Source organism: Cupressus sempervirens, chromosome 8, assembly GCF_028749045.1.
Source record: "Cupressus sempervirens isolate cs-2001-9-10 chromosome 8, ASM2874904v1, whole genome shotgun sequence".
Taxonomy (NCBI): Eukaryota; Viridiplantae; Streptophyta; class Pinopsida; order Cupressales; family Cupressaceae; genus Cupressus; species Cupressus sempervirens.
In genome coordinates, this window is record NC_143125.1 from 458,077,146 (window position 1) to 458,096,104 (window position 18,959).

At 38.8% G+C, this 18,959-nt stretch overlaps 1 protein-coding gene across 2 annotated transcripts in view; it reads left to right on the forward strand.

Moving 5' to 3' along the window:
• CTF18 (P-loop containing nucleoside triphosphate hydrolases superfamily protein) overlaps positions 1 to 18,959 on the forward strand; it is a 175,254-nt gene that overhangs the window by 78,444 nt on the left and 77,851 nt on the right. For both annotated transcript variants that reach the window (XM_089798073.1, XM_089798074.1), the window contains 7 exons: positions 5,820 to 5,887; positions 6,006 to 6,074; positions 6,226 to 6,326; positions 6,445 to 6,526; positions 6,663 to 6,741; positions 6,899 to 6,986; positions 7,089 to 7,242. In XM_089798073.1, the coding sequence (XP_089654199.1) occupies positions 5,820 to 5,887; positions 6,006 to 6,074; positions 6,226 to 6,326; positions 6,445 to 6,526; positions 6,663 to 6,741; positions 6,899 to 6,986; positions 7,089 to 7,242 (641 nt within the window). The remainder of the gene's footprint in view (positions 1 to 5,819; positions 5,888 to 6,005; positions 6,075 to 6,225; positions 6,327 to 6,444; positions 6,527 to 6,662; positions 6,742 to 6,898; positions 6,987 to 7,088; positions 7,243 to 18,959) is intronic.

The window sequence follows — 18,959 nt, forward strand, 5'->3', positions numbered from 1 at the left end:
GCAGAACTGTAAGTTTGTTTGTAGGTTGCAGTGTGTGTGTCACGTCTTTAGGATTGTTAAGTGAAATTGTATCTTTTCCTTAGCTTTTTCTTCAAAACCTCATTGTGAAATATTTATGCAAGCCTTTATAAAGCAAAAGTGTTTAAGTCATAAAAGAGATTTTACAAAGTGAAGTCATTTGTGTGTTCTCTATCAATAAGTTTTGGTGTATCACCTATTAGTTAGGTTTAATTTTTAAGGTTTTATTTCTGAATCTTTTTCCCTTTTCCTATCAAATCTAGTTTGTTTCAGTATTCAAAAACTTAGGTGATTTTTCATAAGGAGCCGGCTTATAACCCGAAGATTCACTCAGTTCCATAGGAAAATCCCACTTGCTATGAGTGATTCAATGTTACTTAAAATTTCCAATTCATTTCACTGAATTTTGTAGGGTGCAAATTTCAAGCCTTAACAGGAACATCTTAGAAAATCAAAGTGTTGTTGGTGTTCATACCCTCCATTGTAATGCTGACAGAAGAAGGAGAAGCTAGAGGGCAAGGTGATGATCAAGGCCTCAAAAATCCAAGTGAATACTGCAAGAAGACAACTCAGCCCTAAGGACTCAAGTGAGAAGGAAGGATTCATGTTCAAGCTATCCGCAAATTCAGATTGAAATCAAGTGCAAATTTAGGAAAGCACGGAAGATCCATCTACATGAGGACATATTCATGGAGAATCAAGAAAGATCAAGTTCACCGGTTCACAAGGGTGCAAGTGATTCAAGTCAATTCCATTAAGAAATTTCAAAGGATAGAGAAATCTCAGAGATTGAGAGATACTTTTGCAATTTTAACAAACATCTTCTATAGGCCAAGACTCCAAGCACATGATAAGGATGCTGAGGTGACAATTGTTTGTCTCCTCTAATTAGAAAACTTCAATTTCAAGGATAGATAATCACAAGATGCCTAGTGTCCTCTTTTCTCATTGGTTGGAAAAATCATTGTAATTTTTCTTATTGGCCCATGAATTAGTGCCTTAATGTAATTGGTTGTAAATTTGGGAACCCTAATTAGTGTTTGTGGTAAGAAGGCTCTACCCTTGATCTTGAATTGATCTTGGCCCTTCATTGTATTTGAGCAACTATAAAAGGCCAAGGCCTTCTCATTTGTAATTCATGAGCTTAGGGAATTTGTTTAGGAGGTGAGATTAGAGAGCTAGAGTAGGGTACGATAGTTGAGGCAGAGACTTGATCAAATAGCTTCTATGATACTTTTAAAGTAATGGATAGTTTCTATGTTGATTCTTCATGGTGAATTACTTGTTATTGCTTTGGAGTGTTGCTTGGTTTCCTCAATCTTTCACTTGGAGTAGATTTATTTTCATGTTGAATTAGTTTAGTTGAATGAAAGTTGTTGTGGATGTTTACTTGTTTGACTCGAACAAATCCATGCCACTAGCATTCTTATGGATTGTAACAATGCCTTGCGTGGTAAGCCGATGAATATTAATACTTAAATTCAAATGGTATTGAGTCTTTAATTTGCATTCATTTGTTGGGATTGAAGAGGAAATATCAATATCAAAACCATTCGAGTGTTCCTTAGCAACTTGCACTAGGTTGGTAGAGCCGTTGATGAGATCACATCTAGTAGAGTTCGAGTCATCCATGATTCCTTGCATTTGTAGTTAGAAGTAGATAAGATAAAGATATTAATGTCCAACAAAAGACCACCAAAAGGTCTATGGGACTGGAGGTTTACAACAAAAGTTATAAGTTAAAGTTAGAGTTTAAGTGGAAAATTTGGAAAATTAGGAGCTATATTCTTCCTTGCACATCGTGAAGCCAAATCTTTAGAAGTGCAAGAGTTGATATCCATTGAATGAATAATGTAAATCCCTTTGTGATAACCAGCTCGAAGTCATTTCATGATCTTACATTGCAAGCTTAGCATGAGAGACAACCTTATATCAAGAGAGGATTGAGAGTTTGGTGTTTCACCTCAAAACATTAGATATCCGATTCTGCATGTTGTAGTGGAACAAAACTCACATCAACAAACCCTAGAGTTGTTAGAATGACTATTGCTTATATTCAGCCCTCTACAAGGGTTGGGAATCGGAAACACTAGTTGTGTACAACCCATACACATTGAGATGAGAACAAATTAGCAAGTCAATTTTTCTTTTTCTTGTTGCTACTAAGCATTCTAGACCTCCGCGTCTTAGTTATGATAGAGCGAATATGCATCATTGTTTGTGATGTGAGCCTTCTGCTTACATGGAAGATGGATAACAAATATGGTGTGTGCTATACTAGTGTTCTCTCTAAATTTAGAGGTTCATCACTTGTATATCTTGGGAAGGGATCTAGAGAAACTATATAGCTTTCTAGTATTTTTGAGCCTAAGGCCCCTTAACCATGGACATCTTGAGTATTATTAGAGCTTATATTGGTTGTTTCATGGTGATAGTGACGTTATTGCTGGTTATTTACTCAAGACTGGCTACAAAAATATAATATTATTGGTCTTGTGTTATGGTTTCTTGGTATTAACTTTACAGCAAGGTGTACTTGAAATAATTGAACTCTTGCACATACTAATTGCTGTCTAGTAAAGTAGTTTATTTGCTGCATTCTAGTAGGAGTTTCCTTATTGTCTTCATTCACAGTTGATAACAGTTTTGTCAATCTTCTCATTTCATTACTTCACTCATTATACAATGTAGTCCACTCAAAGTTTTGGATTTTTTTTTAAGGATATTTAATGAGACATTATTTTTATTGTGTCATTTAATTGTAACCTTGCTTGGCCCATGCACATAAAGTAATGTTCTTTTTTATCCCTACTTCATGCATTGTGCACATGGTTTAGTTTGAGTTTATATTGTTTTTGATGTATGACTTTTTTTGATGTTTTGCTTTTATAAGCCATTTGGGAATGGGTTTTCTTGTGGCTTTTGCCCAATTGTCTCATATTTGATCTTTTTCTTGTCCTGAAGGGTTAGTGTTTAATCACTATGCAAATATCTTGAAATTTTGATTTCAAATATGCCTCATGTGTTCTAATGCTTTACTACTCTTAGACATGCATTTTTCTTTGTTACAATCAGAAATGACGCTTCTCTAAATTGTTTTACAAGAAAATTGAGTATCATATTACTTGAAATAATTTAGTGTCTCATGACACATAACTTCTCCTTTATGTAGTTATTTTGGATGACTGCAAAGTTTTCTATCTACAGTCCTTTATTTTGTTACATATGAGTTGCTATCAGAAAAGAGGATAGCTCCCATTACATAGTCTATAGTTTCTGAGACATCCAATTTCAAAAACTTATACGATCTATAGTGCACAAAGCATTGACTTCCTCTTGTTGAATTCAGAGGGCATTTAGGATCTCGACCAGGCATTCCCCAATCTCCACGACTCTACAGTATTGGCAGCCAAAATTTTCCTTTGCTTCTACAAGTCTGCGGAAAGGGGCAAGATTTTGGTTGATCACACCAATATAGATCACCTTCCAAGCGTGTTAATGAAATTTGTTGATCATGCCCATATGGAACACCTCCCAAGCATTTTCAATGAAATTTATGTTTTTGTTGCCGACAAATCATGAGACATCACAGTGGAGGCTGAACTAGATTCCTTATCATCTATAGTCTTGCTGCTAGCTCTAATATTTTCAAAATATCCTGTAACACACTAATAGCCAGAAAGTGATTTCTATAGGAGGACTCCTTTCTCTAAGGTTGAGGAGTATGAAATTATGATGCTTATGGTATTGGTATTGACATGCTCCACGGGGACGTGTTTCCTAGGGTTTTACTCTCGTACTTGTACCAGGGACGAAACAGGGACGCGGGGACGGATTTTGGCCGTCCCTTGAGTCGTCCCCGTTCTGAAAAATTCAGAAACGTCCCCGAAACGGCTAATTTTTTTTGGGAGGAAACTTGGGGACGGCCAGCAGTATCGGGGACGGTTTTGCCGTCCCCTATCCGTCCCCGAAATTGCTGGCCGTCCCCTTTTTTCCAGTCAATCTGGTAAAGGCAAACCATCCCCAAAAAAACATTTTTTTCTAATTTTTGTTGTTCGTGTGGCCCCTAGTCATCTTAAAGACATAATAACAATATGCAACCCATATTTGGTCCATTAAAACACTAACTCTTATATTCATTTTTCAATTTAACATACTTGCTAAGAGGAAGGAAAAAAAGATAAGAGCAATAGCAACAATGAGCAAAGATTGTGTTTAGTGAGGAAAGATTGCGTTTGGTATTTACTATTTACTAACTATTTTAGTTGGACTTCTCTTTATTTCATTTTGATTTCAGCATGATACTTGAAGCCTTTAGGCATTTTAATTTTTGCTATATATGTATGTGATATTGTTATAATGGAAGCACTTAGTATTTGCCATTTGATAATATTCCATGTATTTATCTTCTAAAATGTCTATGGTGAATGGTTTATCAATGTTATGATACACATATTTGAATTTTGTCTCTATATTAAAAAAAATCCTCTATGTTTTTAATCGCCGTCCCCTGATGTCCCGTCCCCTAAATTTTGGCTTCGACCCGTACTCGTACCGGAAACACGTCCCCGTCCCCTAAAATGTCCCCATCCTGGAAACTCCGTGGAACATAGATTGTTAGCGATGTGTTGTGTATTGGCTTTCATGGTGTGCTAAGCTTTCATCTATTTGTGGCCCATGTATTTATTTAATCTCAAGAGGGTGCAAGTTGTGCCTTGCTCCCAATCTATTTTATTTCCATGTATGTTTACTTAATTTGTGAAGCATTATATTCAATGTCACCTACCTTGTCATGTCTTGCATATGGAAATATGAACTATATGGTTGCTTTTGTGAGTGGTTGGTTTGAACATCTTAGCATCAATGGTGTTTCTCAAAGCCATTGTGAAGATCTGAAATCTTGGTGCTTGTTTATGTTGTGTTTCAAGCCTTGTGTGATGGATGGTAGGATTCTACTATTTCAAATATTCTTTGTTGACATGGCAAATAATATTAATGCTAAATGGATAGGTGGCTACTAGTAGATAGATTCTCATACCTCTGGTTTTTACATGTCGTAAATCGTCGTTCCTTTGCAAAAGTGAAGACATGGTCTAGGTGTTTCTTACTGTTGATCTCGTATGATCCCAGATGGATCTTTCTTGTTCATGTTGTTGATTATCTTGAATAATGTTGTACATGCCTTGGTTATGGTATGGCACAGATCTGGATTTCCCTTCCTGAATGTTGTATATTTGCTACTTGAAGAGGGAAAATGGTTGGTTTTCAGCATGGTCGTAGAACAGAGAGAAGACAAGCATTACAGAGTTTGTCTTGTATCTTGTATTTGGCTGAGAATTGTGATGTCAAATATAAAAGTTTGGTTTCACCAATCAAAGGCTTCATTGCTATTGTATCCCATTTGAGTAACACATTTAACATGCAGATTGGTACAATCTGATTTTCTCCACGAATATTTTGTATGCTTTTAACTGTCCTTCTCATATGTTCTAAACTTCTAAGTTATACTTTGATGATTTCAATGCTGTCTTTAATTGATTTGTTAGTGAGAGGGCACTAAAAATCTTTGCAAATGTTCTTATGAGCTGTCCTAGCTGTGAAAGGAAATTTGTATCCATAATATATACCTTGCACATAATCCCATGAGAGAAAATTATGCAAGCAAGTATTCAGAATACACAATGAAGTAAAATAGTCAAACTTCAAATCAATTTTATTTATTCGAATATCACACAATGCTCAAACTTGCTTACTTTTGTTTCATATCAACTTTTATAATGTTTTGTTCATCTTGTTTACAGAATGTGATATACGGGCATGTCTCAATACTCTTCAATTTCTGAAGAGAAAAAAAGAGCTATTAAATGTGGTAAGCATGTTATTGTTTCATTTTAATGTATTTTCTTCACATGTGATATTTTCTTGGAAATATCTTTTCCACTTCAATGTAAAACTTTTATTGAGGGTGATAACTGTTCAATATACAGGTAGATGTTGGTTCTCAGGTAGTTGGTCGAAAAGATATGACCAGTAGTATCTTCGACATTTGGAAGGAGGTAGTACAATATTTCATATATATTTAGTGCACGTATTGAACTCTTTTTTGTTATTTGTTATATTTTCCTCAAGTGTAATTTTTGGTCAACTAAGGATTTCATTTCATATCTTCTGTTGAGTTGAATTGGCTTCATAACATACATTATTCAGGTGTTACAAAAGCGGAAGTCCAAATCTCAAGGACCTACATTGAATAGTACAAAACAAGAAGTTAATAATTTTATAAGATTGCATGACATCTTTTCTAGTCAGTGAGTATTTGTCTATGTTCTTGTAGCTCTATGATCTCCCATTGCTCTTTACCCTTTTCTCTTCCTAGCAAGTCATACTCAACTTCTGAATGCTAAGACAGTAAAATGAAAATTGTAGTGGTGATTATGAGTTGGGGGTTGAAGGAATTCATGAGAATTTTCTAAATGTGAGGTACCATGATTCAGCAATGGAGAAAACTGTACGTACTGCATACCTGGTCTTGCTTTTGCAAGCTGTTTGTTCATATGTTGTCTTTAATATTCATGAGCTATTCAGATGCATTAAAGGTCTTTTCAAATTTTAATGCACTAATAATATTTTAATGTGATGTATAGGTCAGGTGTCTTAATTTTTTCTGTGACTCAGATCTTCTTAGCCAGCGTATCATGCGATCTCAACATTTTTTTCTTAATGGTATGCTAAAAGTCAGCTTTTGTTCATCTGTTTGATCCTCAAACTGAATTGTTTAAAATTTTCTGGAACATACAACACTGAGATGCTTATGCTAGAATTTGCATCAGAAGGACAAAGTGTCTCACAAAGTTTCCTTCATTGTTTTTGTTGTGTGAAGTATATCAGCCTTCCATCATTGTTGCGATTCATTGCTTAATAGCCCAAGTTGAAAAGCCAAATATTGAATGGCCAAAGTCACATCAAAGGTTTGATTTGATAGCTGTCACAATATTTATTTCTGCCTTATGAGATCATCTTATGCGGTTATTTATAACTGTTGCAACTAATTCCTTGTTCACAAACTTCAGGTGCAGGACAATGTTGTCTGAAAAGAAAGATTTATTGAAGTTGTGGTTGAATAGTATTTCACCTTCTATTTCAAGATTTCTCTCACTTAACACAATTGTGGAGGATGTTATTACTTCGTTGCTGTACATTTTATCACCTCCAACTTTAAAACCGGTGAGTTATCATGATTATTTCACCTTACTTTTGGATACAGAGTCTTATTAATTTAAAGTAGTTTTAAGAGCTTCACAAATTTATATAAAGCAAGCCTATGAATTGAAATAGGAGAAAGTAATCAAAAGGAAAAAATGTTGAAAAGCTAGCATTACATATGGATCAATGATATTTCTTAACATTTAGGTTTATTTGTCTTAATGATATTTGCAACCGACTAAAAAATGATGTATGCTAGGAAGAAATATGAAAATAATTAAGACTACAGTCTATACGATATGCTGAGTGGACTTGAAACTATAGTTTTCTGGACATGCAGGAGTATTCTGATATTATAAGGCAGTTTTGGTGAAAATATTCAACGGCATTAAGAACATGTAAAATCAATATTTCTCTAAGTTCTAGGAACAGCAATTTTTTTAGATTCTCGCATCTCTGGATTAAACTCTGTGGTTTTTCACCATCGACGTTTTGGATCATACTACATGACTCATTATCCTTTTACTCTTTAGCAATTGCTTCAACCTGATGAATGATCATGCAATATGATCTGAATTGTTGATAAAAAATCACATACAGTTTAATTCATAAATGCAAAAATCTAACATGATGGACTGGAATTTAATGGGTCTAAGCAATTTTTTTTCTGGTTTCAGCATTTTGAATTGATATCTATAACTTAAAAAGATGTTTATTCAAGATACAAAGTGCAAACTTACCAAATGCAATAATGAATCTAACACATTGTCCAACAACAGGACTTTGAAAAATCTTTTGCCTGCAGCCTTATCCCCATCAACCTGCATTAGCTCCTGAGGTGCTGTATTTCACCATGCTGATAGACTTATCATGTACTTACTCCCCTTGCAATCCATGAGATTCAAGGTTCTGTGTATGGCTAGAATCTTCTTCGAAAGGTAAGCCTCTTCTGCTCTATTGAGTGAATGGAGTTGGTTGTTGTCAGGTTATTAGGTAGTTAGATCATTGACACATCCGAGGGAGTTACATGGTCGCGACGGTTCATAAAGTACTCAACATGGAATGGAAAGAGAGAACATGTAATGTCCCCTTTTTGGGACATTAGAAATATTTAAGTCTTATTTTATATAATGTTAAAATTGACTATGAGACATAGACTCAAATTATTAAAAGGTCAATTTAATGTTATAAAGTGGGCAAAGGGTCAAGGAGGAATAAGACGAAATGCCAAAAGGAAGTTGAAGAGTCACAAGGGAATAGGACGAAAGCCAGAGGGGAGTCGAAGAGTCTTAGTTTGTGTATTAAAAAGGGAAAGAGGCTGATCGCCATGTTTGGTTTATTATTTAGATTTCAGTTTCTCTCTTGTGAGAGTACTTGGAAAGTTTTAGCTTTCAGCTAGTGTGAGGACGTAGCCCCTTGTGTCTATAGATAGTGGACGCAAACTCATTGTCCGTGGAGATGCCACTTTAATTGTCTTGTATGTGTTTACAGGTTCTTATCTTAGTGTTCCAATTTGACTGTAAATTCTATGTTAAAGATTGGATTTTGAATGATGGTTGTTGTATTGCTGTTGTATAATGCAATAACGTTGCTTTGAGGAATTTTATGAGATTTTTCTGGTTTTATATTGTGGGTCTGTAATGCATTGTTATGTGCTTGAATACTGAGTATCATTTTGAGAAAGAACAATTTAATATTTGTTAGAGTTTCTGCTGGTTCCTATTGTGTTTTGTAATACATCTGCATATGTTGAGTAAATATCAAGGTTTGTGATATTTTAGAACAGTAATATTATATTCATTAATTGATCATCGTATACAAATGTACTCCATACCAACATGTCCCAATTAAAGGAAATAATGCATACATATGGTGTCCAAGGGGTTGCAAAGTGAACCGTCACAACCGTGTAGCTTCCTCGGATGTGCCAACCATCTAACTACACAATAACCCAACAACATTGGTTGTAGGTTAGTTTGTCTCAACAAGAAATGAATAACACATTTGTTGTAATAACTAAAAGGCTAGTGGGCATATGAATGATGGAGGCCCATAAAACTATGAATATCTCACTGGATTCTCTTGTGCCAATGTTTCCCCATCCATCTTTGTCGAACTTATGTAGATCTTGTTTGTGACGAATGAGGTTAATCCATGTCATGTTAATGCATCCTTTGTATTGTACATTTTTTGAATGGCCTTAATGAATTCTTCCTTTTCCTCATGATATATAGGGAAAAGCTTTCTTGGTTTCATTTGTTGTCGGTAAAGTTATAAAATAGCCGACGGGTAGATTAACATGTTGTCGGTAAAGTATAAAATAGCCGATGAGTAGAATTAATTATATCTGAATGGGCGCAACAATTGAGTCACCCCTTTGGAATGGTATATGTACACTATCTAGAATGGACTTTGGAGGATTGTTGGAATCATCATTGGAAGCACTATGTAATCTCTTCGGCATATATGTGAATAATAAAAGCAGTACTGCTGTGTATATGTTCTTGTCTATTGTCTGTATGTATTAAACTATTTACCTCATACGGTAAACATTTGACGCCGTTGCTCCATGGACCTGGAACGAAGGTAGAGGAATGAAGACTAATGTCAAATCAGTTGAACAAAAATAAGAATAAGCTAAAGGAAAAAGGTGCAATACACACCACGCAAGGGAATTTAATTTTGGCACAATAGGCCGAGCGTAGACAGAGATTTTAGCAGATTGTCGATAGACATTGAAGCACTGAGGAATTGTTGGAAGAGACTCAACAACGGTTGTATTTGGTGGAAGAAACAAGGGAGGAATTTCTTAACTTGTATACGTCGAGGGAAGAAAATCTAGTCGGAAGGGGATTAACTAGCATAGCTTGGAGTGCTGAGGGAGCACAAGTGTGGAGTGAACTCTTCGTCCGTGATACACTTCCGGAATGGACAACTTCGCTTAATGAATACCCTTTTTCACCAAGTAATGCAGTTATTCGAAATAAGATGACTGTTCGAAACATTGCGAGTGTATAGAACAATGCGGACAGAAAAAAGCGGGCGTACAGAACAACGCGGGTACACAACAAGTACCTCAAATAGTAATGGCAAGACCAAAGGAAAAATTGCCAAAGTTTGACGGTGATGGAACGATCGATCCAATTAGACACTATAAGACATGCGAAACAATTTGGACAACGAATGGCATAATCAGCACAGATTAATTGGTCCGACAATTTCCAGCAACCTTAAGGGGTGTAGCAATTGATTGGTTTGTCGACGCGGATCCCCAAAAATTAACTACATGGGTGGGAGTTAAAAAGGAGTTTATCGCTGAGTTTCAATTGCTGCGAGACGACAATGAGATCGTAGCAGAAATCTACACCACAAAGTAAGGGAAAAATGAAATAGTCTGTGTATATGCTAGAAAACTAAAAGAATTAATAAATAAAATGGAAAGTAAGCCGACAGATGGGCTGAAAAAAGAGATGGTTCATTGAAGGACTATGCTTGGAGTTAAGGAAGAAAATGAAGATTGTGTTGCCATCATCATACACCAAAGCATACAATCGGGCGATGGACTTAGAGAGTGAATAGAAAACGAAAAAGAAGAAGAAAAGTAGCTCATCTGACTCAGATGACTCGTCTTCGAAAGGAGAAAGCAGTGGTGACGAAAAGGACAGTAAGAAGGTCCGAGCTCTCCAGAAGGATATGATTAGAATGATGAAGAAATTTAAGAATATGCAGAAAGAGACGAAGGGAAACGAGCTATGGTGTATAGAATGCAAGACAAAAGGTCACACGAAGGGATCCTGTCCGAAAAATCAGTTCTGTGATATTTGCCAAATTATGGGACATTCCACAAAGGAATGCCCCTTCAATATGAAAACAAAAAGGCATCAACAAGTGCTCCTGACACAGGAGGCTTTCACGTTAGGAGGGAGCGGAAACACTAGCAATGATGGTGCCACTTCGGGTGGGTACAAAAATGATAGAAGAGGGCAAAACAACAATACCAACAATAATAATGGGGGCTGCAGTCAAACTCAATACGATGTGAGCGGCCGCTTGATGGTTCAATGCCGAGCATGCAATTTGTGGGGCCACTTTGCATGGAACTGTACATCAACAAGCGCACCAAAATTGTTATGCAGATGGTGCGGTCCTGGAGATCATGAAGATGTCAAGTGCCCGAAATCAGGAGTGAATTGGATCAACATCGGCGCAGACGAAGAAGTCTTGGTAATCACTCGTAAACAAGCAAAACTGTACCTTGACTTGATGGAAAAAAGAGATTGGAAGAAGCGTGGGCGGAAATTGAGAAAGCAACGTAGGCAGAGAAATCACAATTGAAGGACACTACCGGTACCTCAACAACGAACTACATAGAACAAAACATCATACGACAGATATTACAAATTGAAATTTTAGTCAAGTTATATGATCTGATCCTCACAATGCCTCAACTACGGGCAACACTCACGAACATAGCCCCGACTGCTAAACTACCAGGAGAACATGGAAGGGAAAAGGAAAGCGGAGCAAGTGCAGTGGACCCAATGCTGCTAGCCCTCACATTCGGACGACATCCGACGATCGTAGAGATGGGTATATTAGGAACGATCCTTTTAGACACAATTGTGGATGGAGGTTCTGGGGTAAACATCCTACCAGAAGATACCTGGAAGAAGTTGGGACAGTCGACGTTGTGGCCACCTACTTTCCAATTACTACCAGCGGATCAACACAACATTAAACCTCTCGGGGTCCTGATGGCACAACCAGTGACTATTGGAACATAGCCGTTCCTACTCGATTTCGTCATCATCCTGTTGAAGACGAGAGGATATGATGCCATTCTGGGCCAAGGATGGCTCGTATAAGCAAAGGTTAATACACTATCATTGGAAAGCAAAGGATGAAAATTCATTATTGATTTACACACATAGATGGTGGGTGAAGAAGCTCTATCATCTGATTTCGAAGAAGAGGATGAAGGAAAGCAATGAATGGAATTGGATGAGGAAGGAGTCCTGCGGTTGGAAGGTGGATCGACAGATGATGATTTGGATTCGGTGAACAGATTGTTTCACTGGCAGATGGAGGATTATGAGCTATTCCAGAGTTGCAACATACTAACGATAGAGGAAGGGCACAATGAAGACGAATTTCCAAAAGAGTTTAGGGAAATAAAAGAAGGGAATGCACCGTTGGATGAAACACTTGTACATGTATTTGGTGAGGGAAAGTCGATAAAATATGACGAAGCCACTTTAGAAACCATGAATTTAGGAGATGAGGCCGAACCAAAAAACATACTGGTGGGGGATAATTGGAATTTAGTACTAGAAGTAGTGGCATTTAAAATATTTCTAGAATACAAAAGATGTGTTTGCTTGGACATACAAAGATTTGAAAGGAGTACCACCAGAGCCGTGTGTTCACCGCATTCTGCTGGTCAAAGGTGCAGTGTCTGTATGGAAGCGACCTTACAAGATGAATAAAAATTACGTGGCACAGGTTACAGAAGAAATTAACTGAATGTTGGAGGCCGATATTATTTTTAAGGTTCAAACAAGTGAATGGGTGTCACCCATAGTAATATCCTTGAAGAAGGATACCACCCAAATCAGTATATGTGTCGACTTTAGATGTCTCAATGCAGTAACAATCAAGGACCCCTTCCTGATAACATTCACAAATAGTATATTGGAGGAGGTAGCTGGACATGAGATTTATTCATTTATGGATGGGTTCTTGGGATATAATCAAATTTGCACAGCAGAAGAGGACAAACTTAAAACGACATTTGTGGTGGAAGGCGGGGTATACGCATACAACCGAATGCCATTCGGCTTGTGTAATGTGCCGACTATGTTCCAAAGAATCATATTGCACATATGCGACAAAATGTCTGTCGAAAATTTCAAAGCATTTCTGGATGACTGCTTCATATTCAGCATTGAAGACAAACATTTGACGGCGTTGGGCGAATGCATGGAAAGATGTCGAAGGGCACGACTCGCCTTAAATCCAAGGAAATGCAGATTCATGGTTCCCAGGGAAAATTATTGGGACATATAGTCTATAAGAAGGGATTGAAAATAGATCCAGACAAAGTCAAAGTAATAATGGAAATGCAACCATCTACAAATGTAATGGAGGTGAAGTCATTCTTGGGACACATAGGATATTATAGAAGATTGATCAAGAACTTCGCTAAAGTATCATACACGTTGGACAAATTGACATGCAAAGGGGAACTGTTCAAATGGGAGAAAGAACGGGATGAGTTATTTGAAGGGTTGAAGGTATGATTGGCCACAACACCTATAGTGGCATATCCAGATTGGAACAAGGAATTTCATGTTCACGTGTATGCATCCAATTATGCAATAGGAGCAACTTTGGCCCAGACAGGTAACCACGGGTTAGATCACTCGGTGTATTTTGCCAGCCGACTATTGTCAAAAGCAGAACAAAATTACAGTACAACAAAACAGGAAGCCTTAGGAATAGTTTCTGCAGTGCAGATGTTCCGACATTACTTGCTGGTGACACTGTTTGTGTTTCATGTAGACCATCAGGCTCTGTTGCATTTGGTAAATAAACCTATCATCGAGGAAGAATCAGCTGGTGGCTACTTTTGTTGCAGGAATTCACCTTCAAGATGATTGTATGATCTGGGAAGAATCATGTCAGCACAGGTCATCTGTCGCAAATTAAAACAGGTGAATTGACAGACGGAGTGGATGATTTTCCTAATGCACAATTATTTCAAATTGCAGTACTGCCAAAATGGCACACGAGTATTGGGGAGTACCTTTCCACGGGACAACCACCAAAGGAGATGCCACAAAATGAAAGTCGGAAATTAGTAATAAGGAGCTGTACATTTCAATTGATTAATGGATTACTGTACAAAATGGGGCTTGATCACATCTTGCGACAGTGTGTGTTAGAGGAAATACCGAGAGTGTTGAAGGAAGCACATGAGGGTCCAGCAGGAGGACATATGGGACCTGATACCACAGCTAGAAAAATATTGCTGGCAGGACTGTGGTGGCCAACAGTGTACAATGACGCACGGGAATGGGTCGTCGGCCAAAGGTTGGGAAAGCTGCTAAAGAGAGACTTCATGCCGCTTAACCCCTCGCATAAGAATTATTCGAATGATGGGGATTGGATTTCGTGGGACCTTTGAAAGTAAGCCGAATACATCAATGTTGATACATAGTCGCAGCCACAAAGTACTTAACCAAGTGGGTAGAAGCAAGAGCCCTACCAGATAACTCAACAATTAGTACAACAAAATTCATATATGAACAAATAATTACTCGGTATGGGATTCCACTTTAGATAACAAGTGTGATTGTGGAGGGCATTTTGTCAATCATGTCATTAACTGTTAACCATGAAATTCAAAATATATCACTCTCTATCAAGCTCGTACTACCCAAGAGCAAACGGACAGGCCAAGGCTACGAACAAGATCTTGGTAGCAATCATCTACAAGTCATGTGCGGTCGAAGGTGAAGATTGGGAGGAAAAACTGCTGTTTTCCCTTTGGGCATACTACATGACATACAAGGTGACAACGGGACACATACCGTTCCAATTGATGTTTGGACAAGAGGCAGTGGTACCAGCAGAATTTATGATACTGAGTCTGAGGATCGCGTTGGAGAATAAGTTAGGCGACATGGAAAGCTTGAGGGAAAGGTTGCATAATTTGAACAAGCTCGAGGAGAAGTAGCTATTGGCATAATGGGCCATGGAGGTGACGCAGAACAGGCGCAAAACGGGCGCAAAACGTGGCATGATAAACACCTAAAAATGAACAAGTTCTAACTAGGACAGCTAGTGTTGAAGTATGACGGATGGAATGAAATCAAACTGGGAAAGTTTAAAGTCAAATGGGTCAGGCCATACCAAATCTAGGAAGTAGGTGATAACGGAGCAATAAAGCTATGGACATTGGACGGGCAGGAAATTTCAGAAATGGTGAATGGTTCCAAGTTAAAAATATATCATGCGCGAACTGTTTTGTCATCAACGAATATCGAGGAGCAATAAAATTCAACATAAAAAAAAATTGATTGAAAAAAAAGAAAAAAAAGAGAAGAAAAAGATCACCGTACGACAACTTCAGCAAGCTAATGATCACTGTATGACCAAGGAAAAATAAATAATATTTTAAAATCTATGGATCGTACGGCCTTTTAAGTACCCCCCATGACCGTAGGGTAAACATAATCAAGAGGTAACAATAAAACACCGTATGGTCTTCTTATTATCCCACTGTACGGCGAATTGGGTTGAAGATAGATGAGGTCAATGCAGTGTACGGCAGCATGAAGGGGGTCATATGCAAAACAGATATTGTACGGCGAATAGACAAGGAAACCATATGTATTGACCATGATGCAAAGGCTGTATGGCGTGGTTGAAGAAACTTAAAGGGAAGTAGACCAAAGGCCGTACGCCGTACGATGAGTACAAAGACTTGTACGGCCTAGAGGATAGTCAATTGAAATAGTAGCTAGTACGATTGTATGGGTATTCTGTGGAGGAAAAGTACAAAAGTAAAGGGCTGTACGACCAGTGAGATGAAGTAAATTGAACAATTACAACAGAGGTCTATATCATTCAGCTATATAATTGAGGAATTGTTTAACCATACAACAGAAGCTGTCCTTAAAGCCAAGAGAGGGCCGTACGTACAAATGTCAAGAAAGCAGAAGAATTTGGTTGTAGGAAGGAATAACTGACCTAACCAAGCAAAAGAACAAATGGAGTCTACAGGCAAGAGAAAGTGGAAAAAAGAATTAGAAGAATCTACAACTGGGAAGGGGATGAAAATGTCGTCCACAGGTAACTAGAGTGAAGGCACTAGTAGCAGTAGCAGTAGCAAGTAGAAGCGCAAGGCGCAGGCACATGCACCTGCAATTGTTGAAATCACACCACAAAATATAACATTCGATGGATTGAGCGATATGGAATGTAAGAAGTGGTGGAAGGAAACTCCTGACGATCATCCAATAAAAGCTAGCATTAGAAGGGCACAATTGGAATGGGCGATTCAGATGCCTTTTTTTTGCATCTGGGACTATGAGTGTTTCCTGTGCACCATGATCGAGACTTATGGCAGGGCTTCTCGATAAAGCTCATTCCGGTATCTGGGAAGAGACCTGGTAATCTCATTCAAAGCATTAGATTTCATGCGTGTTTGGCATACTAGGGCCGCTAGGAAAAAAGGTACAGCCTAGGAAGATTACCAAAGTGGTAAAAATGTTTTTGATTAGGCTGGTATGCGGAGACATGGCTGAAGCATAACAGGAAGTATTGGCTAAAACATCAAAAGGTAGGGGACTGAAGAAAACAGACATCTAGGAGGGACCGTGGTGATGCTTGATGGATTTAGTCAAGAGCAGACTTACTGGATCAAGTAGGGCATCTGATATCTCCTTTCCATAAGTATCCATGATGAACGACACAATGAATGGGAAGGTGTATGATTGGGCATCTATGCTGGCTGAATGCATGCATGAATTTATGACACTCCAATATAAGACATTTTATATGCTGCATTATGTCATAGGCCTCTTTCTCGATGCTACAATGCGGATGATTCCAGAAGAGAGGTTGGAGGTGAGACTTGGACCATTAGCCCCTGGGGAACCTCCTATCATGCAATGGAAACATTTAGACACAGCTAGTGGACAAAAGGGCATTGCAGGGCAGAAGAGACCTCGGCTAGATACAGGAGGCGATACGAACAACGGACGATAGGAGACATCTTCCGAGGAGAACAACACGGGAGAGGAGGAAGGGGAAGACGATGATGAAGAGGTTGAGATTGTCACAACCACCCCCTTCTTATTTTCGTGCCCTACACTATCCGCCACTTCCTGTCTAGTGCCAGCAGGTGTGCACATGGCACATATACTAGGGTTTGGACAGACACGGCAGCCGATAGTGATGACTGTAGCACCATAGTAGGCGGTTACAGTAGCTGCACCCAGGTAGCACGGGGTAAGACCTTCCCTAGTCCAACTGATCGGACCAGCAGTTGGGTTTGTTGTGGGATTTGCACGGGTGGCAGAACTCATTAGCCGAGAGAGTATGCTAGCTCTTGCCGAAGCACAACCAGTAGTAGAAATCGTGGCACCTACAATAAGGAGTGTACCGTAGGAGAGAGAGGAGACTACCATGGAGGTACTTGAACTACCAGTACTAGAGATAGCAGAGAGCCAGAATACGCTTGGTGTGCACTTTTAGTAGTTACAATGGATTCAACACTCTTAGCATCACCTAAGCGAGATAAGGAGAGTCGAACTCAGAGGCTGAGTACGTACTTAAGTACGTGGTTCCACCATACTCCAATACCTCGGGTGGCCCCCATGCAGACACCTACGCAGGACAAAATTCTAAAGGAAAACACTCATCAAGCACAGGAAGTGGAGCAATGACAGGATGTGGGACCCTCACATAGTGTTATTGAGCATATGGCGAAAGTAGTAGAAAAGGCTGTGGGGAGATAGCAGGAACACCCAGTGGCGTCAGAAGCAGTAGAAGCATTCTTTGTTGATATAGCCGCTCTAGCGACTCGAGCTCGATAGGTGGTGGCATTTGCGGAGGTGCAAGCTTTAGACTCAATGGTGAAGGAGTTGGAGAGAGTGGTATCTTTTATGAGATCAGGATGCCGGGTTGCCTTTACAGTTTGCTTTGAGGAAAGAGGTCAGCCAAGCGTGGAAACTACAGAAATGCGTTAGGATTGGGCCACCACGGGGAGTCTAGGCTTGGGGAGCTGGAAAGAGACATTGACTCAGGAGATTGTATAGATATAGACGGAGGCATATTACGCCCTTTGGAGGAGCCAGGTAGCAGTTGAGAGGGCTCGGGAGGAGTTAGTTGCCAGGTTAGCTGCGGAAAGGGCGTCCTGGGAATCTGAGAGGGCAACTTTGTTAGAAAAACAGAGTCAGTTACAACAATTGGCAGCAGAGAAATAGAAGCTACTAGATGAGAAAGAAAAGGAATTTGGAGATTTTGTTGGGATGATGCAGTCAGCTCTGGAGCTTCAAATGGAAGTGGAAGCCGAATTGAAAGTTCGAAAGGAGCAAGTCTACAAGCTACGCGCTGAGCTGAGTGAACTAAGAGCACGGACACCTACCACACCAGGGACCCATCCCTCTACCTAGTATCTGTATATTGATTAGTTGTGCAATTTTCAATTTTGAGTTTTGTAATTGTCATTCGGAGACGACTTTTCTTTTTTGGGGGGGGGGGGGGGTGATGATGTTGTCGGTAAAGTAGAAAATAGCCGACGAGTAGAATTAATTATATCTGAATGGGCGCGATGGTTGAGTCACCCCTTTGGAATGGTATATGTACACCGTCCGGAATGGACTTTGGAGGATTGTTGGAATCATCATTGGAAGCACTATGTAATCTCTTCGGCATATATGCAAATAATAAAAGGAGTATTGCTGTGTACATGTTCTTGTCTATTGTCTGTATGCATTAAATTATTTACCCCATACGATAAACATCATCAAATACCACTTCAAGTAAGTGCAAGTGTGGCCATGTGCAAATGAGTGTTTAACTTTTCCCACCTTTGCTTATTGATAGGCTGAGTGTGCTCATTGTCAAATTGCAAGCAACCAGCTTCATTTGGCAAAGATTCCTATTTGTCTTCATATATCATTCAAGGTCACGATTGTCATAGTCTAGACTCTACATATTCGATCAAC